The sequence below is a fragment of the Eulemur rufifrons genome, chromosome 23 (assembly GCF_041146395.1).
Source record: "Eulemur rufifrons isolate Redbay chromosome 23, OSU_ERuf_1, whole genome shotgun sequence".
Classification (NCBI taxonomy): domain Eukaryota; kingdom Metazoa; phylum Chordata; class Mammalia; order Primates; family Lemuridae; genus Eulemur; species Eulemur rufifrons.
In genome coordinates, this window is record NC_091005.1 from 20,987,259 (window position 1) to 21,010,255 (window position 22,997).

At 50.9% G+C, this 22,997-nt stretch overlaps 1 protein-coding gene across 1 annotated transcript in view; it reads right to left on the reverse strand.

Annotated features, from left to right (window-relative positions):
• Positions 1 to 10,288: 10,288 nt before the first annotated feature.
• Positions 10,289 to 22,997, reverse strand: part of CDYL2 (chromodomain Y like 2) — a 149,838-nt gene continuing 137,129 nt past the window's right edge. The window contains exons 5-7 of the mRNA XM_069456350.1: positions 18,586 to 18,796; positions 12,417 to 12,560; positions 10,289 to 10,805 (exon numbers count right to left, since the gene is read on the reverse strand). Of these exons, the coding sequence (XP_069312451.1) occupies positions 10,647 to 10,805; positions 12,417 to 12,560; positions 18,586 to 18,796 (514 nt within the window). The 3' untranslated portion in view covers positions 10,289 to 10,646. The remainder of the gene's footprint in view (positions 10,806 to 12,416; positions 12,561 to 18,585; positions 18,797 to 22,997) is intronic.

A 22,997-nucleotide genomic window follows, 5' to 3' on the forward strand; every position in this document is an offset into this window, starting at 1 on the left:
CTCATGGAGCAATTTGAACCAGCTGTAGAAGTGCAAGCTGTCTCTCTAGCACTTCTGAGCCATTGATGGGGGTTCCTATGTTGATAGCAGCAGTGGAAACATAGGAGGGGAGAAAGAGCTTCCCCCTGCAGTATTAAAAATTTTAAAGTGCTCTCTGTGGCGATAATCCAAAAAACCGACAATACCAAACGCTAACGCAGATGTGGAGCAACAGGAACTCTCATTCGCTGCTGGTGGGAATGTGAACTGCTACAGCCACTTTGGAAGACAATTTAACAGTTTCTTACAAAGCTAAATATAATCTTTCCATACCACCCAGAAGTTGTACTCCTAGGTATTCACTCCAAACGTATGTCCACACAGGAAGCTGCACAGGAATGCTTATAGCAGCTGTGTTCGTAATTGCCAAAACTTGGAAGCAACCAAGATATCCTCCAAGTCTATCTGATTCCAAATATCAAGCTCTTCCTGCTACACCTGGGCTGTCACTATGAGAACATGATGAATGAGGCAAGACACTAAGAGGAGGAGGAGAGGGACCAAAACTCTCCACAATCAGACAGGAAATGTGGCCAAGGTAAATACAATCTTGAAGACACAACCACAAGCTAAAAAAAAAAAAAAAAAAAAAAAATTACCAACTACAGATCTATTCCACCAAAAACTGGCCCAAACATCTGAATTTTTTCCTCTCTGTCAGTTACTGTTTGTTACCACCCAAAGGGTAGTGAAAGCAGCTCATGTGTCTCTCTTTGGAAGTGAAAGTGTAAACAAGAGTGGCTGCACAGGTGGTACCCTGGGCCACCGTGTGTGCCACAAAGATGGAACCCATTGGGTCCTCCGTCACTTTGAGACAGTGTATGCACCTGCCATCTGTCCTGGCACAACCCACGGTAGCAGGAAAACTACAAGGACCAGGCTTCCTACTTTCCCCCAGCAGGCGTGTCCCGAGTGTTCTATTTGTGTGTGTATGTGAGCGTGTGTTTCTCTGCACGTGGTGGCTAAACCCGCAGACCCCAACCACCCTACAGCTGCGGATCATTTTTAAGGCCCTGAATCCAGGAGGTTATTAAGTTACACCCCACAAGGCACCATCTGGCTGGGGATTTCCCGAGTGGGTGGGGTCTCCTGGCACTTCTTGAATTACACCAGCTTGGATGTCAGTCCCCGATGACAGAGTCACAGAGGCTCTCTCTGCCTCCCTCTTCGCTCCCTACCCACCCTCACGCATAAAAGCCAGGTTTCCATTGCTTTTAAGGGAAATGGGAGGAGATGGATGTCAGAGAGAACATTTATGAGTCACCTACTGCAAGCCAGCCCCCCTTCTGGGCATTTTCTGCACTTAGCTCACATAAGCTTCATAAGCACCTATAGTAGCTGTCATCGTGCCCATTGTACAGATTAGGAAAGCTAAGTGGCATAACCAAGATTGTGGCAGTCATCAAAGCCAAATCAGAGATTTAAATACAAGTTTGTTTGACTTTGAACTATGCTCTTTCCACTAAAACCTACGAGTCTCTAATATTCTTGCCTTTACTCTCTCCAGCCACTGCTCTCAGCAAAATCTCCCCATACTTGTTACAGATCGGCAGTCCTAGAGGGGGAATTACCACTGGTTCATGCACACTGGTGCCTCCCACTCACCTGGTTCCCTGGACGGTCCCCTCCCCATCCTTGGGCAGGGCGGCAGCTGCCCTGCACAAGTTCCAGGATTCTCCTCCAACCTCCCATCCTGAGCCTCCCTGTGGTGGCACTTGTCCCAAAGATCCACTCTGTGCTGGGTCCCGGGTTTGGGCTCTTGGCCGGCCACTCCTGACTGATGTCCAGGTCAGGTCATCTGATCCTGGATGCTGACTCCACGACTGGTCTCCGTGCCCAGCTTAGGGATGCTCCGGGTCCCTTTCTGGTCCAATGTCCCCACCTGTGTTTCCAGAAAAGGGGTTGGGATGGTGGAGAGGTACAAACTTCATTAGAAACCTCAGGATCCAAGAGCGTCCGAGGGGGCTGCTCTACAGAACCCCTGGGGGAAAGTGCACAGAACACACACACACTCAGTCTTCTCAACAGCCCTGGGAGAGGCAGTGCGAGCCCCACACACAGATGGACGCAGGGGCCCACAGAGGAGGAGAGACGGGGTGCCACGGTCCCTCAGCCAGGGGGGACGATGCTCCACTCAGCTGCCAGCAGAGACCCTGCTTGCAGTCCTTGTCTGGGAGACCAGGAGGGCTTTGCCACTTCACGCCCAGCTTTCTCCTGGGCCCTGCTTCAGGGGTGCCCAGAACTGTGTGTGTTCACACCAAAGCGCCCCGACGGGCATGGCCCCGCTCTGCCTGTGGCATTCACCAGCGTAAGTACTAATATGGCCGCCACTGATTAAGTAGCAACACTGTGCCGACCACTATCCTGAAGTTATATGCATGCGTGTGGGCTTGTGTGTGTGTACGTATGTACCTATCTAACCTCATGTTTTTAAATAAATCTAATACATATATAATTGCATGCAGATATGTAAAGCTCATTTAATCACTATAGAGTGTGCTAACAACTGGTCTAAACATTTTATATATGGATAAAATCTCAGGTAGCTATGTATATAATCTCATTTAAATATGTATACATCTTTCATGAATTTGTGTAAATCTCATATACACAAAACCTCACATATATACACACATATATGTAAATCACATTAAATCATTAGAGTGACTATGTGCCAACAACTGTACTAAAAATTATATATGATGTATATAATCTAAATTATATGAATTTTATACATAAGATCTTGCATATACACGTATATATGAAAATCTCAATCATTAACCCACTTATATATATGTCTCATGCATATCTCATTTAATCATTAAAAATGACTATATTCCAACTTCTAGATATTATATATTATAATCTAATTTTATATACCAATGTCACTTATGTACCAAAATAAACTTCACATAAATGAAATTTCCCATATATACCTACGCACAGACTTATATAAATCTGTGTGTGTGTAAATCTCCTTCAATCACTCAAAAAGCCCCTAGAGGCAGGCACAGGTGTTATCCCCAAAGGCTGAGCAAAGCCAAACACCTGGTGCCTGTGATACCAGGTCTCAGCTGGGGGCCTGGCACTCTTCCCCAGACCCGCTCCCCAAATCCCAGAGCCGTCCCTGCCTCGCCTAGGGGCGATTTCCGCTTTCTGGCTGCCCAGGCTCACCCTCGGCCCCCCTCTCCCTCTCCTGCTCCATGGCCCATCCCCTTGCAATCTCCGTCTGCCTTCAAAATCGACCCGGGGTCTCTCTCCTCCTTACCCACCTTTCTCACATGACTAGACTCCAGGCTCTGTCGTGACTGGAGCTGTCTGAGCAACATGCACATTCCAGCACCCGTGCAGCTCCTGAGACAGCAGGGCGCTCATGAAGGGCTGTTGGATGGATGGAAGAATGGACACATGGACAGACGGCTGGAAGGATGATGGATGGAGGGAGGGAGGGATGGTTGGATGCTGGACAGATGAACAGACAGGATGGAGGGAGGGAAGGAGCGATGGTCTTGTGCAAATCACTTTCCCAGAATCCCTGTTAGCACAGCCTTACTCTTTTCCGCAGCTCTCACAATGTCTCTGCAGGGTCCTCATCAGGGTGCTTCCCCTCAGAGCCACGTCGTGGTGATGGATGCAAGGAGAGCACGTATGCGCAAGGACTTTGCAAAAGTCCATAGCGACAAGTGTCACCGTAACTCACACGTGGTGGCTGGGATTATACGAGATCACGCTCCACAGAGGTTTATCTACTGAGGAGGGAGCCGCCAGTACAAGGAAACACTCTGGGCATATCAGGGAAGGGATAAATGCTGGTAACAACCCCCTGAAAAATTATTCCTGTCACCTCCAGTTCTGGGGTCCTCTGGCATCAAGCTGTCACCTGACCCAGTGACTGCCAGATCAGGGTGGGGGTGTCAGGTGCCTATGCTCCCCAGGAACCCAGATACAACCTAGAAATACCAGATGTCTTAACCCCTAGGAGACCCCAGAAACTTCTCTGTTCAGAAACCACAGCATATATTCCTGAATTTTAAGTGCAGCCTGCAAAAGGAGGAACGCAAGCAAATGGAGACGAAGTTTCAACCTTTTTATTCAAAGCAGCTTCTCACAATGTATAAATACTGCATATTAGCACACATGAAAAATACAACTTCTAAGGCACCCAGAAATGTGTTCATACACGTTACAGGACCATTCACAAAGAGAGTGTACAATTTGCTCTAGACAGTCAGCATTTGATAAATCAGAAGTTTATTACCCCTCAGTACTTGCACCCAGTCTCGGGAAATATTTACAGCGTGGTGAGAAAGGGTCAGCTGTACCTGCTTTATAATCCTATGAAGTACTCGTACTTACAAATATTCAGAACTAGTTAAAAGACTCTCCCATGATAATCTGGCAAAATAAAACAAGTAGCCTAATTTTGCAAAGGTCTCGGTGGATTTTGGTGTGTGTGCTACATCCATGATCAAATCCGAACACTCCTAGGGTGGGCTGGATACGTTTTTGGTAGCCTGCTTCGTTATCAGAAGTTTGGTAATAAGCCTTACCAGTAGAACACCACTTCCTCAGCACCAGTCACTTCGCAACTGGTCAATGGGTCAATGATACCATCACGAATGACAAGGGAGCACCACCGCGTATGAGAACTGAAGAAAATGCTTCTCATACCAAACAGGAATTGGAAATGGGTCGATGTAGAACAAAAGGAGGCAGAAATTTGGCAATTGCAGGATCCTACCGTTCAGTGTAGACGTATCTGAAAAATACACGCGGGAGGTTCATATTCAGATGGAAGAGTCTACACCGGTCAGATAACCCGGAGGAATGCCAGACCTCCCCTTTTTTACGACATGGATAAAGCCTTGGGACTACACAGCAGAAACATCCACCTGAGATCGTGAGTTTCAGGATTAGAAACTCATCTTTCAGAGCCTTCTCAATGTGACAACGAATCCCTCTGTATGGCCAGCCAGGGGGAGCGTGAGGTTGGTGGAAGTGAGTAGTTTCTCTGCACCGTCAAGCGTACGCACATCTCTGTCTGGACGTGCCCACAGTCTATGAAACTCGTGCTTTGTTGGAATAATGGAATTCTTTGGTCCTTGGTTTTATGAAAGGCAATATTGTCACAATCCTGTCAACGTAGACACTGGCAAATGACTTCAAGCTGGGACTAACGGCACAGGGACAAATTAAATACTAGATGGAAAACTCTACACCCTCTGAACTTCCCAGGGTCAACTTAATGAGCTCCAGCAGCAGGCCCGAGGCTGGGTCGATGAGGTAAGGTCACGCCACAGAGAAACCAGAGCTGACGCTCAAAAGTAGGTATCAGTTTCTCTGACTGCCATGCACACTGCGAACATTGGAAGCAGATCTCCGTGCTCATGGCTGATGAGTTGACTTTATCAACACTTTCTAGGGATGGACCAAATACCTTGACTTTAGCCTTGCTATAGCCCTGGACTACTAAAGTGTGAACAACTAAAAGGAATCATCATTTATAAAATTTAGGTCTGAATTCTGGTTGGTTGGATTAGATCCCAGACACAGCAGACCCACGGCAGATAAACTCTGTGACTTATGCGCTCTTCAAACAGCCCTGGGTAGACTGACTCAGCTGATGCGTGTGTTCTGCATCTAGTTTGCCTTTGCCCTGCTACCTGCAGGTTAGTATGGCTTGACACACACAGTTCATCGACAAGACACTGAGGACACATGGGAATGCTGATTGTGTAACTAAAATTGACTTCAGATTGTCTACACAGTAAGACTCATATGTAAACTTTGTTAGCATCTCTGAAGGAGAGCAGACCCCAGCCAGACTGGACATTTCCAAGTTATCTACAAGGAACCTGGGGCCGGAGCCAGGAACAGAGTCAGGAGCGGGAAATGCCATTTGTTAGGAACAAACGATGGACCAGCAGCCTTCCCTACGACTGTGTCTAAACCATGTGAATAGTATGAAGGTGGCTCCAGAAAACCTGTCTTTGGTCCATTCCTATGGCCAAAGACAATCACCAAGGTGTCTATCTGGTCCCTGCCGCCATCAACTCAACCAAACTCTTCAGATTAGCCATGAATTACAGACAGCATTGCGCCCCTCAGCATGGCTTACGTTGCATGGAGGAAACAACCCGTATTACCCTTTTTTTTTTTTTTTTTTTTTTTGCAACAAGCTTAAGGCTCTGTTCACAAACTCCATCAACTGCCACACAGTGAGAATTTATGGGGAGATCTTAAACTACATATGTAGTTGCAAAGGTTGGAAAATTTACCGATCCTAATGGTAAGGCTTATTCACAAATTCAATACATTTCCAAATTATACTTCAAACTCAATGACTTCAAGGAAAAGAAAATTAACCGGCTCTCTGACAATATAAGAGCGTTCGATTCTAATGGAGAAAAAAAAAAAAATGTTGGCACCAAACTAGTATGCTGTTTTTTGAAAGAACAAGTGATATTAATGGAAAAGATTGCCTAAAACGCATATCCTAACTTATCACAGAAATATAAAAGTTTATATTTTGAAAATATATACTGTATTAAAGTTTGTAAGCATTTCAACCAAAATTTGCAGAAATAACTAAGCAACACTTATCTACAACAAAAATATACATGCAAGACAATCCCAAATGGTTTCCCTTAAATATCTACAGAGGCAAAGTGTAGATTTTTAAAGATTATACAAAACCATTTACAGAGAATAAAACAAAATACTTAAGAAATCTCATTTAGAGTCTTAAATACTGTGTATATTAGTGAGAGTGTCTAGACTAATATATACACCAGATCTAAGTATCTGAATACAGAAACACAAAAGAGAAGCAATTCTGCGTTTTAAATATTCACTTAAGAAGATCTGAAGACGTTTCTATTTGTTTCTCTTTGTTAAAAAATTTCCACAGAAACTAGATTGGAAAATCGCATGGATGTGACTAAATTCCAAATTAAGAAAAGTTTACAAAATCTTTTAAACCAATAATGGGAAATGCAATTCAGCATTCAGTCAAGGCTATTTTTGAATGTGGATATTCAGAGATACAGTTGCATTGTTCAAAGTCTATTGTGATTATTATTCCTCCATCTTCATACTAAACTTCATATGGGAAAAAACATAGTTTCATGCTTCAGAGAGAACATTTCCTAGTTTAATCTATACCAAACAAGAATAATAGTTTAAATCAATTCTCAACTACTTTCTCATAGTTATCCAATTTCATCTTAACAAGAAATTTTGACGGTTTTTACCCACAGACATTATTATTTCTATGCTGGAAGGGACATGTGAGTACATCAGTATTAGGGTGTGGCTTCCAAATGGCAAGGAGGTCTGACCACCTTAACAAAACTTCTGCAAAAAGTCCTCTTGGAACGGGGCTGTTAACTCTTGACGGTTCCATTACAAGGTGCTGGGAGTGAACCACCCTCAGGAGCCAAGCAGAGAGGGAAGGGGAGTTCTCATGCATGGCTAAGAGGATGGGGAGGAGAGGCTTGCTGGAAGGGTCCTTGACTAAAGAGGTGCCCTCAACTTCCCACCTGCAGCTGTTCTTCCAAACTCAAAGGTAATTCTGGGATGGGGCTGCCAAGACCAGCCACAATTCCTCAAAGACCTTCCCAGGCTCTGGGGAGTGATATATGGGGTGGGAACAAAGGAGGGTGGAGAGAGAGGAGAAAGGCACTGATATGGAAGATGGAAACTGAAAGTTTGAGCCCTATTTCGAGAAAGCCGTGGGGCAAACCCTGACATAATCACAGGACTGGTGTTTTCCATCCCAGATGGACTGGCTGTAAGTTACTTGGGTTTCACCTAGACATTGTCACAGCAACTACCCAGAAAGTGAAAAAGTCAGTGGTTCCGTCTACCCTGTAGCAAACAGAGTGCACCTGCTTTGGTCCGATGGGTGGAATACCCTTACCGAATTGCCTGTATGCATATAACCAAAATATGGACTGTCTTTTTAAATGCCCCCTGTTATATCCAGAACTTACAAATCAATGGCATGAATTCCACCTTAGAAATGGTTTTGCATTCCTACCTTAGTCATCAGAGATCCCTGACGTGGTTACAGGTTTAGATTTGATGATACATCCAAAGCTATTTCTGGTTCTCTCGGCAGGGAACAAAGGTGAACATTGATCAAAAGGAATTTCTAAGCATCCCTTCCATCTCCAACTGGAATCCTGATACCATTTCTGTAGATGTTGAACATGACTGCCCCCAACCAGACACTGAAGAGTTGAAACAAGCGGCTCTTTCTACAGAGGACTTAGCAGTAGATAATCTGCCACAACACACAAGAACAGTGTTTGTCTAAGCATTTTGGAAAGCACACATTTGCTTGCTCAAAGGAGGAGACAAAACCCAGGTGGAACTGTGACAACAGGCATTTGGGTGAAAGCAGGTGTTTGCCTGCAGTAATCCCTGTAGCACAGGTCTGCAGTTCCTACAGGATCCTACGTGGACAAAGGGTAGGGTACACAGGACTTCAATTCCATCTTCCTCGGCCGGATTCCGCCAGGGTGGCTGTCCCTTCCGGCTCCCCAGGGCCAGGATGGCACAGCCTGGAGCAGAAGGGAGGAGAAGAGGGGAGGTTTCCTCTTCTTCTCGACGCTCATGAACTCTACAGGAGAGAGGCTTCCCATAGAGGGAACCCAGGGCATCTTAAGGACCAGGAGTCCAGATAAACTTGACAGTCACCTCTTTAGCTCTAGTGGAGACACTCAACCTGTTCTTTCTAACTCAAAGCTCAGGGCCACGAATTCCCTCCATCTGCCCTGCCCAGTGCACCTGGTCACCTATAGAAGAAGATAAAGGACCGGAGGGAGAGACGGAGAACTGTAACCGTGATGCCCTCTCCTTCCAGCCCACCTCCCTCTGCCAGCTGTGCCCACCTCCTGCTGCCTTACCCCCCTCTCTCCGAGGAAGGGCCAAGGGAGGCAGACACCTAACAGGAAAAGAGAAGAAAAGGAAGCAAAGGGCCTCTGGGAATACTCAGAGGTTGTGCCAGAAGTGGAAAAATCCACCATCGTGAGAGTGTAACTTTCTCTGGGTGCTGGACCCACAGCAGGTGCAAGCCTTGCACAGAACACGCCCCTTCCACATCTCTCTTCTAACCTTGATGTTTTTACCTTTCTCCTCACCAACCAAAGCCACAACCCAAACCCTTCCCTGTCCACAGCTGATCCAGGGACTTGAGACTGAACGTCTGAACACAGCTACAGCCCAGGGGCACCAGGGCAAGGAGACCTCCTCCCTGGTCATTGCTCCCTTAACGTGAGTAAACAACTAGAGAAAAGACGGGTCATTCAGGCTTCTGGCAGCAAAAAGATTCAGACCTTCTACAGAAAGCTCAGTAGGGCAGGGACTCTTCCCCACCCCGCGGGAAGGCCACCACCAGAAATCACTGACCACGTGGAAGAAATGAACTTCAAAATCCAAGTTCGGTCATTTGTCTTAAAGAAAAGTCTTACTCTAGACAATATGCTATCCCCAGGTAGGGCCTATGCCCCACCCATTCCTGATGTCACACAATTCGGGACTGGGGTCTGTTTCAGGACCATTTATTGCCTTAAAGATGGCAGAGTGAAGAGAAAATTCTCCCATGATCTCTCCTAAGGATAGGCCTAAACAACTTGCATTATATTATAACAGCTGAGAACCGTTTTACACATCGAGGATTTGGTGTAGAGCTATTCCTTTTATCCACAGAAATCCATCCGTCTTCATCTCCCTGATTTTTATTTCTGTGTGGTTCATTGCTAGAATGCACCAAACAGCATGAACCTTGTACGGGATTTGGTCCAGGGCAGTATGAAAATAGTTATCTGTGTGAACAACAGATATCACAATATATAAACAAAAATAAATAAATAAAATAAGTCCGATTAAAGAAAAAACATTTTCCTAGTAGTTCGTGTTTTTGCAAAACTAGCTTTACATATAATACACATAAATTATCAGAATTTCCACTTACATTGTTTTAAAAATATATATTTAACAAAACATTTCTAAATGTACAATATCTGGGTTTGTAAATCACTCAATTGGGTTTTAAGACCAAGCCCTAATAGTCACACAGGTTTGCATCGGAGAGGAGACTGAAGCTGGGTGTACACCATCGGTTTGCTCATTGGTCTGGAACTTCCCTAAGATTGACCATCCCCCGACACCCGATCCGAATGTGACCAGACAGCCATGACAGCCAAGTCTCCAAACCAGAGGCACTGTGTAGACACAGCCTGAGTCAGAAGGACGGGGGAAGTGGCCTTCCCCTTCCTGGACCATGACGGTGCATTTCAGCAAGTGGGGCAAGGACAGCGGTGCCCGGCAGAGCCCTGGGAAGATACAGCCCTCGAGAGCCCTCTGGCCAGGCGGGGCGGGGACACAGGGGAGGCCAAGTGTGCTGCGTTTCCCATCTGTTACACAAAATCAAACCAATGAGGAGGAACCAAACGACACGAGGAAATGGACACAACCCTAGGCATAAAGAGACACCCTGACAAACTCCTTGGCCGGGGCAGACACGTGCTCCGATTCCCGAAACACAGGGCAGAGCTGGAAGTCAGGTGCCCTTGAGCACTGGGGCGGCTGAGCAGGGCCCTTCAGACTTCGTAAATTTTGTCCTGCAGGTAGCTGAACAGCGAGTCCAGGCCTTTGGAGGAGCTCCAGAGCTGCTTGAGCATGAGGCATTCCTTCTCGTTCACGTCTTCGAGCACCGATTTCAAGAAGCTCCGAACGAGGCATTTGGACTCTTCCAACACCTACAGGGAAAGGTACAAGCCTGGTTAGCCGGGCCCCGGGGACTCTGCTCCAGAACCAGGTCCCGAGCCCACGAGGCACTGGCCAAGCCCAGATGTGCAAAGGCAGAGCAGGCTGCCTCCTTTAGCCTGGGCCTTCCCGGCCCCATCTTGCTGGCACTGCCAGGAAGGGTTCCATATGCGTCAACGTGTTGAGTCCTCGGTCCCTGGGGCAGCGGCTGTGGCCCATGTTACCCCAGACCACGAGAGCCTTGTCTTTTACCCCAGGTGACATAAACAGTGTCCTTTTCTATAGGTGTCATGAAAAAGTTTAGCTTTAACCTTTTTCATACCTCATGTTCATTATCTGTCGGGAATAATGACACCAAACCCGAGGACCACTAGGAACACAGGCCGACACGGTGAAATGAATGAATGGCTGCCAAAGATCCCACCAACCCGCCCCAACAGCAATGCTCATGTGCCGGCCGTACGGTAGTAATCATTGTGGCAACGAGTGTTAGTAATAACTGCAGCAATCATAATAATAGAAATTATAGTAATAGGTAACAATCACAGCAATCTAAGTAATAATAATCATAGTGGTCACTAATAATCACAGCAACCATAGTAATAATTACTGTAGTAATGAGTAATAACCATAGTAATGGTAATAATAATCATAGCATAATAATAATCATAATAATGAGCAATGCTTATAGTAATAAGAGTAATAGTAATCATAGTAATAGCAGTAATACTCACAATAATGAGTAATAATTGCAGTAATATAGTAACAGTAACGACAACGTCACTACGATGCCCATTAACCAACAGGTTCCACGAGAAGTGCTGCTCTCTGCGAGCAGGCAGCATTTTCATCCCTGCGTTACAGACGGACGACCCGAAGCTCAACGAGGTGCCACGGCCCAGGGCTGCCTGGCTACTCATGGCGGGTGTGGCAGGGAAACCAAGGTCTGGCTGGTTCCCGCTGGTGGAGGCGAGGCCAGAGCCGAGGCCCCTGAGCATCCTTCGCTGGCCTCCCCCACCTCTCCCAAACATCCCTCAGACGGAAAGAGGCCAGACGACCGCTCCTGCCTCCAGCAGGCAGGGAGGGCTGGAGGCTGCAGGGTGGTGGGGGCGCTGCCAGGTGTCCCTGGGAACGTCTCCTCAGAGCACCACCTCCCCGAGGCCACGGGGCGCCGTCCTGCGGGGCTGGGCTCCTCTCTCAGGAAACCCCCCCGAGCTCCTGAATTCCCAACTGTTGACAGCAGAGACCTCCTCGTGGTAGTTCTTGTCCTAAGAGCCTGTCCCCCTCGGGGACGCTCTCCACTGCTGGTCTCACCCCAGTGTCTCTCCACTGCCACCGGAGAGACCACACCCCTCCCTGCAGCTCCAGGCCTGTCTCCCACCTGCCTTCCAGCCGCACTGTCCCTGGCGTCCCCTGTGCCAGCGCTCCCTGTGGACTTCCGACGCCCGCGCCCTCGCTCTCGCTGTCCTCTCTGCCTAGAACTTCCACCTGCCTCTCCATGAAGCATGACCTCTGGCAGGTCAGTCAGTCCCTCTGAACCGTGCTGTCCTCATCTAGAAAACAGGCCCGTGACAGGGACAGGCACACGGGAGGCGGGAACTCACCACGGCGCTGCAGGACGCCATCTCCTTGACCCGAAGCATGACCTCCTGGCTGAACGTGGTGGGCCAGAAGACCTGCGACACCAGCCCCCTGCTGCACGCCTCCTGGGCAGTGAGCTTCCGCCCGCAGAACAGCATCTCGTTGGCCTGAAAAAGCAAAGGCGGGCAAGGCTGAGGGCGCGGAGCTCTGCCCGCATCCGTCGGCCCATGCTGCGCTTGCCGTGTGCAGCCGCCCCCGCTCGCCAAGGCGGGATTCTCGGCCTGGGGTCCGATAAGCTTTGGGAATGGCATGCAAACATCTGGTTCTGTGTGCCTTCTTCTGAGCAGAGGGTCCACAGCTTTCATTCAGTTCTCCCAGGGAGCCACGTATCGGCCGTGGCTCTGTCTGCCCAACACCCCTCCCCACTTGTGGTGGCAGACCACGTGGCGGGCACGCATCCTGGGCTGGGCACATTTCAGTGCTGGTGACCTGGCTGTGACGAGGGTCTAGGGAAGAAGGGATGTTCTACCCTAATGAATAAAGCCCTTCTGTGGGGTCTCCAGCTGCAGGCGTGGGGGAGGAGTCTTTCTCCCTCTCTGGGTGCAGGTTAACGTCAGCGAGCCCAGGGGCCTCCCATGGCTGCGTCCCTGCTCTGAGGACAGGTGCGTCCACAAGGAAGACAGAGAGAGAGAAGTGATGGTGCTTGAGTTCCTGGGCCCCGTCTCTCCAAGAGAAGTTCCACTGCTGGAACTTCTGGATTTTCCAGTTGGGGGAACCACTAAGGTCCTTATCTTTTTAAAAACAAAATTAAACCAGTTAAATTGTTTCCATCATAGGCCACTGAAGGTCCTGAATAGTATCACAACACCAGGGCAGAGAGGCGCATCTCTCCCCATGGCGCAAGGCTGGCCACAGGCACTGCCTAGTCGTGAAGGGCACAAGGCCACCTTCCTTGGGCTCTCGCGACCTGGGCCGCCTCCGCACCCCACTTCCCAAAGAATTTCCTTTTGCTTTGAAATCAGCAGCTGTCACCCACGGTCCAGGAGGAGCTGCACGGACAAGGTCCTGGGAACAGACAGAGCAGCTGAAACGCAGACAGGGGACCCTCACACTGAGAGTTAGGGTGTAACAGTCACATCCATGTGATGGGGTCCTTACCTCCTCCTTCGGGACGAATCCCTACCTCCTCCACGTGGCCAACAGCGTGTCCCTGCCTGTCCTCCATCTGCTCCCCACTCTTCCCTCCCCGCCCTGGGTGCTGGGTCCTCTTGGCCCAGTGCTGAAATGCCAAGCACTCTCAGGCCTCCAGATCTACACATACGTCCCCACCCTGGGGCTCTAGTTGTCAAGGATGGGTCATGATGACCCAGAGGACGAGCTCTCGTGCCAGAGTAAAGAAATGTATCAAGTCAGGGATAAGTCCACAGCGCGTGTCCGGTGAGAGGTTTGAACGCAACGTACGCCCCCAGGCTTACTGAGAAACACCTCGTCTTGGGAAGTGGAAAGGAAACGAATGAACCAGTAGAAGGAGCCGGACACATCTCCATCAGCAACATTCTTGGAGTTTCAGAAATCATTGAAACAAAAAGGAGAGGAAGACAGAGATAAAACTGTACAATTTTAACATTTTTGGTGACCACAAAAGACAGGGAGGAACCGGAGTAGACCGGAAGGGGTCTGGGCAGAACACAAAGGTGCAGATCGAAAGTGTCTGCTTCCTGGCCTTGGCCTGTGCCCGCCTGACTTTCCTGTCATCGGTGAGACGGAGCAGCCTACGGCAGCCCAGGGTTCCTGGGTCCACATGGCCTTATCTGTCCCACCTGCCCAACAGCGACGGTGGTGCCTGTGGGTTTGGGGCTCATGGTGGTCTCCGTGGCTCTCTAGGTTGCTCTTCCTGTTTCCTGCAACCACCCAAGAGCAGTGAGCCCACACAGGAGGGGCACAGTGGGGTCCCCTATCCTTCCAGACCCACAGGGAGTGCCCCCTCTGGGGGTCTTCGTGAACTCCTCCCTGCCCCATGCAGGGCTGGGTGTTGCTCTTTGGTGCCCTCTGCCCTCCTCCCCTCCGTACCTACACAGCCCTCGGATGGGCCAGGCAGGCGGGCACAGCTTTGCAGCACTGCAGAGAAAAGACCCGACTCTAGAGCAGACATCCTCACTCTGCCCGGGGATCCTGTGCAAATCTCTTTGCCTCCTGAGTCTCAGTTTACTCATCTGTAAAGTGGGTACCAATGATCACCACCTCTCGACAACTGTGAGGATTCAGTGAGACACAAAAGTGGGGTGCACACACCACACTCTCAGAGAGGACTGCTGGGGATGAAGGCCGTGTGTCATTCACCTTTGCATTTCCGAGCAGGTGAGACAACACCCGATGCGTACTAAGAGCTCAAAGAAGTTTGTCAGCCAACAGAAGGAACAACACCCACTAGTGTATCCTCTGAACACCCTGGGCCTCGGTTTCTTCATCTGTAAAAGGGAACGACCCAGCTGTGGGGATGTTGAGAAGAGCAGAGGAGATGATCGCGTGTGAAGGTGCCTCGGCGTCCGGCATGTGACAAGTAGTCCGGGCGGGCTTGGGGAGCCTCACTGGGACAGCCTGGGCAGCCCTTTGTGTCGGAGCGTGCATGAGGCTGTGGTACGTAACACAGCACAGCGGACACATTGCAGAATGGAGAGTATAAAGACACAGCAGGAAGCAACAGCAAAGCCGTCTTCCCTGCGCAAAATCTCAGCACCAGCGGGAACCCACTAAATCCCAGGTAAACCCCAAATCCAAAGGGCTCCACCCCGAAAGCCTCAGACTGGGGCAAGGGAGGCAGACGGAGGACCCCAGGAATTCAGAGAACCACGGACGTGCAGTCTACTGGGGTTGGGAAAGCGGGTGGTGCCGGAGCTGAGCTCTCAAGGCCTTGGACTTACCTGGGCAGAGGGGGCTGGGGGCTGCGTAGAGAAGAAGGCAGCTGGGCCTGGAGGACAGAACTGAGAAAAGTTCAGAGGAAGAGCACAGTGTGCCGGGAAGCCACAGACACCCTGGAGGGGCTGGGACGTGAACCTTGAGGCAAGAGACCAAGCAGGCAAAGTAGCAAGAAGGGCCGTGCTACGGCCTGAATGTCTGTGCTCCCAAATTCATACGAATCCTCACCCCCACAAGGTGATGGTATTAAGATTCAGGGCCTTTAGGCGGTGACTAGGTCATGAGGGTGGAGCCCTCATGCAGGGGAGTCATGTCCTTATAAAAGAGGTGAGGGGACCAGCTGCCCCCCGCCACCCGGCCCCTTCTGCCAGGGGAGGACGCAGTGAGAAGGCAGCGCCTTTGAAGCAGAGAGCCGGCCCTCCCCAGCAAGGCCTGTGCCTTGACCTTGCACTTCTCAGCCTCCAGAAACGTGAGCGATAAATTACCATCGCTTATAAATTCGCCAGTCTAAGGTATTTTGTTACAGCAGCCTGATTGGATTAAGACAGGCCACAAACAAATGCTAAGCCATGCTGAGGAGCTCAAACTCAATGCAGAAGACCCACCGAAGGGCTTTGTAAGAGACTAACAGAGATAAATTATTGGAGGGTCAAGGAGATCCCCACCAAGTGGTGCTGGAGCTATCAGGGAATAAGAGGGTCAAGAAAGGCGTCTGCAGCTCTGACCAGCAGAGCAAGATGACAACGTGGGTCAACAATAAGCCCGCTGGGGTTAACAATCAGGAGGTCATGGGTGTCCCCTGCAACAGAATGATGGCAGATTTTTTTCTTTCCTGCTAGGTGAGACCACCTACATCCATACACGTGGGCGCTGGGACTTCAGAACCCTGGAGTCTCTGGTTTAGAAGAGTCGAAGGTACCACGTGTGCTCACTCCCCTTCTCACGGGGACAAGCTGTTACAAGGAGTTGCAAGTTTTGCTCAGACAAACAGCAGCCACTACTATGAGTCCTCGGGGCAGGCGTGCACAAGAACTTCCAACGCCGCACTCTGCTCTGAAGGCAAAGCTCTAAGATGACAAGCAAGGACTTCAGAAAGAAACTTGGGATAAGCAGACAGACATCGGTGACCAGTCACCACATGGGACAGGCAGGTTAACAGGTAGGAAAGTTAAGATTTCAACAACAAAAAAATAAAACTGCAGGCCTCACACGAAGACCACAGAAATGGAACCGTGGAGGGGCGGAAGGGGGAACCCCGGCGTGAAACCCTCTGCCCTTCGCGAAGGGAACCCAGAGCGACCGTCTGGCCTGGTGCCGACGATCGCAGCGCTAAGAATGTACGTGGGCTGCCCCGGGGGTGACCGGCGATAAGGTTAAAGGTGGGGTGTTTACTTTCCAGTAAAATTGAGAAGTAAAAAGAAACATCCCGGAGTCTGTTCCAAAACAGGAGCAGTTGGCAAGAGCCGTGGGGCCACGTGGGCTGGAAGGAGCAGCCCTGCAGGGCCCGGGGAGGCAGGTGCTCAGCCTCTCGGGGGCTGCGGGGTTTGGCCCAGTTGCCTGGGTCGTGCTTCTCCGGCAGTTTCGTGAGGTCCCCAGTAAATGACAGCAGACGCCCCCAGCACATCCCGGGCAGACCTCGCTGACGCCTGCACTGCATGGAGCTCCCAGCACGTGCCCTGGCGTGCGAGGCCCACGGCCCTGCCCGCCCCACGTCCCAAGGCCTGCCGGGCTCACACCCCACTCAGTCCTTCCACCTGTGCGTCCCCTGCCCAGCGCTCTCGAGGCCATGCTCAAATGTCACCTCCTCAGAGGGGTCCTCCCTACACACGACCGGACCCCAGCCCAAGATGCTGAGCAGGGAACGGGAGACCTGGGCAGAGAACGCGTCTTTCTGAACCACCCCTGAGCCTCTGGTGGGTGCACAGAGCCTGGCACTTGGTGGCTTCTAAGGCTCCGCAGGAAGCCGACTGGCTCCCCATCCAGAGCGGGTGCGAAGGAGGGGACGCCCTGAGAACCTCCTGAGACCCCAGCTCAGACCTGCGCTCGCGAGACGAGGACTTGCCCAGCAGCGCTGAGCTCAGAGTCTGCGGCTAGTGCCAGCCGAGGCTGGTCTGGGCGTCTGCAGGAAAGGCCCGTGAGCCGTGGCCGAGGCCCGGATGCAGCGGCATCACCACCTCACACCCGCTCGGACCAGCTACACCTTCTGAGCCCCTCTCTGGTACCAACAGCACTAATCTCAGACTCGCCCTGCAGACGCACAAGCTGTTTAATAACAGGCTGGGTTAAGAGTACAGACCGTGGAACCATATTGGTGTTCAAATCCCACCACTGCCATCACCACTGTGTGACTTCAGACAATTCACTTCACCTCTCTGAGCCTCAGTCTCCGTATCTGCAAAATGGGTTTCATGGCTATCCTACCTCACGGGGCTGTGGTGAGGATGGGCTGAGTTAAAATGGTCCAGCCAGGTGCTAAGTGCTGCCATTGCTACCCTCTCCACCCAGACTGCAGAATCTGGCCCCAGCCTACCGTGGACCCCACCTCCTCCGTCGACACCAGCGCTGCCTGCTGACTTACCCGGTGACAAGCAAGCTCCTTACCTTCTCTGAGTTCAGCCTGCCATCAGCAAGACAGAAATACAAGTTTCCACGCGGGGTGGAGACTGCTTTGTGAGCACCAAAAGCTGTTCCCTCTTCTCCCTGGACATGCAGCTAGACTACATCCCCGGCCTCCCTGGTGCGTGCGTGCGGCCACGTGACTGAGTCGTGGCCAATGACCTGTGAGTGGAGTGACGGTGCCCCTCGCAGGCCCGGCCTGAAAGACCTCTGGGTGAAGCCAGGCTCTCTCTCCTCATCCGCTGGCCAGACGGGGAGGCAGACCTGCCAGATGGGAGACACCTGGGTCCCCTGTCCCCGTGGGTGGCTCCTACCCCTACGCTGGACCACGGAAGAGTGAGAAGGAAACTTTTTCGTGTAGACCACTGAGACTGTGGGTTGTTTGTTACAGTGCACAGCCCACCCTAGTACACACCCTTACCGGGCTGTCTCGAGGAATAAATAACACATTATGCAACATGCTTGAAGTGCCTGGCACATAAATGCACACCATCTTCCCCTTCTTAGGCTCAGCTGCTCCGTCCGGCACTGACAGCATGGCGGCTCTGAGGCAGCCCGGCCTCTGGGGAGGCTGAGGAAGCTGAGACACACCCCCAGGACGGGGACAGGGACAAATCCATGCCTCAGCGAGGGAAGCTGTCCGGGAAGCAGGGGACTTACCAGCGCTACGCCCAGGATCTGGGGGAAGGTGTACGAGGAGCAGCCGGCGGGCGTGAGGCGGATGGTGGCGTACGGCGTCTGGAACCAGGCCTTCTCGCTGGCCCACACGATGTCGCAGAGGGGCAGGATGGAGGCGCCCAGGCCCAGGGCCGGCCCGTTGATGGCCACCACGATGGGCTTCTTAAACTGGATGAAGGCCTTCACAAAGTCCCTGGGAGGAGAGACAAGACCCTCTTTAACAGGGCCCCGCGGCCTGCCGAGCCCCACCGTACATCCCTGATTCTCCAGGGCGCCATGGTGCACCCTCATGTCGTCAGGGGTGAGCAGGTGCCAGGCAAGGCCTCGCTAGCCCGGATACTGAGCCACGGGCTCCCCGATTTTCAGAGGTATATTGATGGGCTGGCTACATGTCCTGGCCTGCCCGGATTGTCCCAGTGCACGCCCAGTGTCCCAGCGAGGCACCCACCTACCATCTCCTAACACTTCCGAAAGCCATGGCTCGGACAGGAAGTTATACGGACACCCTAGATACTGACGGAATTGTGTATGTCCTAAGGAGAACAACCTGTTAAGGTGCAGAACTAGCAAAAGAAATAGATCCAAAAGGAGGATGGTACGGGGGGCATGTTTCAATTCAAAGAGAGAAGGAAGGTGGAATGGCGTGGTGGCTTCAGGAGGTATGAATTCCTCATTCATACAGGTGTCCTAATTTTAGCTCAGTGACCACTCTGGGTGATGCTGTAGAGGGAATACAAGTTTCAGATAGTGGGCACAGGTTGGGATTGATGACATTTAAAACTTCTTTCAATGCTAGGGTGGTCTGATTCTGAATTACCTGCAGGGATGCCAGACTCATCAAAGACAGTTCTAAAACGCCCACAAGGGCTATGTGCTAGGATGGCTTTGACTAAAATTAAGGAAGATACTGGACTCCCTTGTAGGTGTAAGACATCTAAACTCATGGCTATGGGTTTGGACAATATTTTCTCTTCCTGCCTTTCTGTATCGAGCAAGGTTACAGCATGCATCTTTACCTAGTGAGCAAAGCCATCAGGCAATAACTTCTATTTCCTCTGCCTTCAAATGCTTTTTGCCTCTTCCCTAGTTGCTATATAAAATCTATAAAATTTTAATATTCATCTGGACAAGGGAGAAAGATGGGGATGTCTAGTATAGCCTGAATCCTTCACTATTCTCGGTGGAGGTTGGAAATTACCAGGAACTCACAAGAATAAAATCCAAAGGCCCATGACCTTAAGCTGACCTTGGCATGCCTTGGCTTACTTCTCCAGGTTTCTGTCACTTCACTCTCACCTTTGCCCACTGTGCATGAGCTACACAGACCTCTGAGAGTTCTTAGAAAATGCCGTTATCACAATTTGCAATTACCCTCACTAATTATTCGCTTGCTTGCTCATTTTTGGATTCTGCTCCCCCTTTAGCTCCTTAAGGACACCCACAGGTCTGGGGCACCGCCTGGGGCCCTGCTTGGCCTCCATCAGTATTGGAATTAGTGCTCAGTAAATAGTTGTTGAATAAATACACGCATCTCCCAGAACAAGGGCAGAAGCATGGCAATGGCAAACCAGCTCCTCACCACCCTGTTTTCCCTAGCTCTAGGTCTACTGTTCGACCACATTTCCCAGCCTCCCCTGCAGCTGGCTGGGGACAAGTCACAGTGCTGGCCAAATGGAATGTGGGTAGAAACTACACGCACCACTTCCAGGTGCACACAACCTCCCACTGTGCAGTCCCCCAAGCCTGTTCACCTGGATTAAGCATGGCAGTCTTGGAAGACACGACTGAGCCACGAGATGGAAGGAGTCTGGGTTCCCAAGTCACTACTGGGAGGACAGCCATGGGCTGATCAGCCATGTCTGTCTTAGGTTTACATATGCAAGAAGTACGTTTCTATCACAATTGAGCCATATTTGGGGTTTGTTTGTTACAGCAGCTAATACGGAACTAATACAAATGTCAAGCTGATTTATCCCTTCTCAATTCATACTGTTCCTCCCTGCAACACTTATCAAAAGATGTGGGTGTCACAGTAATATGCTGGGATCAGATTCAATGGTGAGAAGACTGCTTAATACTCTTGTGAGCTAGGGAGTATCTTATGAGCTATGTAAGTCATCATGAAGGTACACACCTTTGACCCAGACTGGAGGCATCACATTACCTGAGATGGTGGTGGTACCTCAGTCACCTCTGGCCCTACTGCAGACCCCAAAAAGACACTGCTTCGAAGAGGGGGTCCTCACACCAGGACGCTCTGACGCCTGGTTTTCTAGTGGCCCCTCTCCTGGCTTCACTTCCTGGCCTCATGGTTCGTTTCAGCTTAGGTCACTGGTTGTTGAAAGTGCTTTTCACTAAATGCGATTCAGAGTCTGCAGGGGACATGAGGATTCTCTGTAGGATCCACGGAACACCAGGGTTTGGGTGACTTTTGTCAAGCATCCCGTTCTTGAGTGCCTTCATACAATTCCGGAATCTTGAATCTCAGAGCTGGGAGGGACTTTAAGACTCCTAGAGCCATGCCTTGCACTTGGCGCAGAATTCCCTCCATCACATCCGGAGGATGTACCATCCTGCCTTTGTTGAACACATTCAGTAAAAGAGGGCCCATGTCTCTGCTGTGGGCTTCCCGTGGGCCTCTCTGATACTCCCATTGCCTGGGCTCTGTCCCCCACACGACAGCCCTTCAGGAATGGGCTGTGGAATGGACCTCAGCCCTCAAGACCTTCTAGAGCCTTCTCCTTCGGGACCCAAGAGCCTCTGGTTCTGTGGTTTCTAACCTGAGCTCTGCACAAGGGAATCAGGGACATTCCCCACTGTCCCCACCCAGGAGGGCAAAGGAGACCAAGACTGCAGAGCTCCGATCCTCCACCCAAGCCCCTCCTGTTTCATTCTAATCCTCCTTGCATTTCATTTCCTTGATATAAAAATGTGATGCGAAAACTAACCCCCCACCCCATCCTTTTTCTCTCACTTCAGGCGGTCCATCTATATCGCAAGGAGCCAGACAGCAAACAGGATATTGCATTACAGGCCCTGCGGCTCAGGTATCTGATCCCGACTGCAGTGGCCGGGCTGCACTCAGAGCTTGTCCCTGTCCTCCCCAGCATCCACAGCCACCGGGCTGACCCGGCCCCTGCAGCCTCCTCTGCTCAACCTGAGCCCTGTGGCTTCTGCCCGACCACACTGCTGGGCTGCTCCGGTGTGGCAGAGGAGCAGGGACTTCAGGGTCTGAAGGACTCGGGTCAAGTCTCCACTCTGTCCCTGACTAGTTGGTAAGATCTTGGACAAGTTGCCTGATGTCCGGAGCCTCATTTTCTCCCTCTGCGAAGTGGAAAAGCCAATGATGTCTCCCCATATATGGGGCTGAATGAGAATTAAAGGAAGACAGTCCACAGCACCCGACACAGGGAGCACGTGGTGCCTGCTGCTTTCTTACAGGTAATGCCTCTGCCGGGAAGGGTGGACGTAGCTTCCACTGGATTCTCAGAGTGATCTGGGATCCATTCTCCTAGCCTAAGGGAGTTTCAGAAACAAAATTTTGCTCACAGGGATGCGTGGATTTCCCCTGCAGCAACTGGCATATCTTTTGTGACCCACTCAGTTGCCCACTCTGTTTAATCAGAGCCAAGGAGGGCAGCCCTCCCACTGCCAAAGCTCAGAGCCGAGTCAGCCAGTACAGGGCCTGCGGGGACCAGATGCCCACAGCGGCTGCCACTCTGTCTCTCGGAGCCCACTCCATGCTCAGGCTCAGCTTAGCTAGAACTCGTGGGGAGAAGTAACGGCAGTAGTAACAACAACAATAATTCCTTCTTCTTATTCTAAGCGCTCATGATGGCCAAGGAACAGCCCAAGCATTGCACATGGGATATCTGATTGCCCCTTGGCCTAGCAGCCCGCCACTGAGAACAGCGCCGTCACTTTGATTGTCCCCGTTTTCTAGATGAGCTAGTAAGGCCAGAGAGACCAGTGACATGCCTCGGGCTGCACCACCAGCAGGTGCAGAGGTGGCTTTGAGCTCAGGCAGTTTCCACACATCACGCAGGCAGCCGCTAGCCCACGCTGCCTTCTTGAATGCCACGCCTGAGCAAGCCACCACGTCACCTACGCCAATGTCAGGCAATGGCAGCTTCTCTTCTGGACAGGTCCCGGAGAGCGGCTTCAGCTGAATACATCATCTGAGCTCTCCCCACATCTGCTAGTTCATTCATCAAACATCTGCAGAGCGAACACGGTGCCCCGATCACGTGTGTGCAGGTTTTCTTTAGCCAAGGATGAGGAGGGGGTCCTCAGACGGTACAGGGCCACGCGGCAAGCCCAGATCCTGGCGGCCGGCCCTGCCGAGAGCACGTCCCAAGACAACTGCAAAGGATGTCAGTCAGTTATACGGAGAT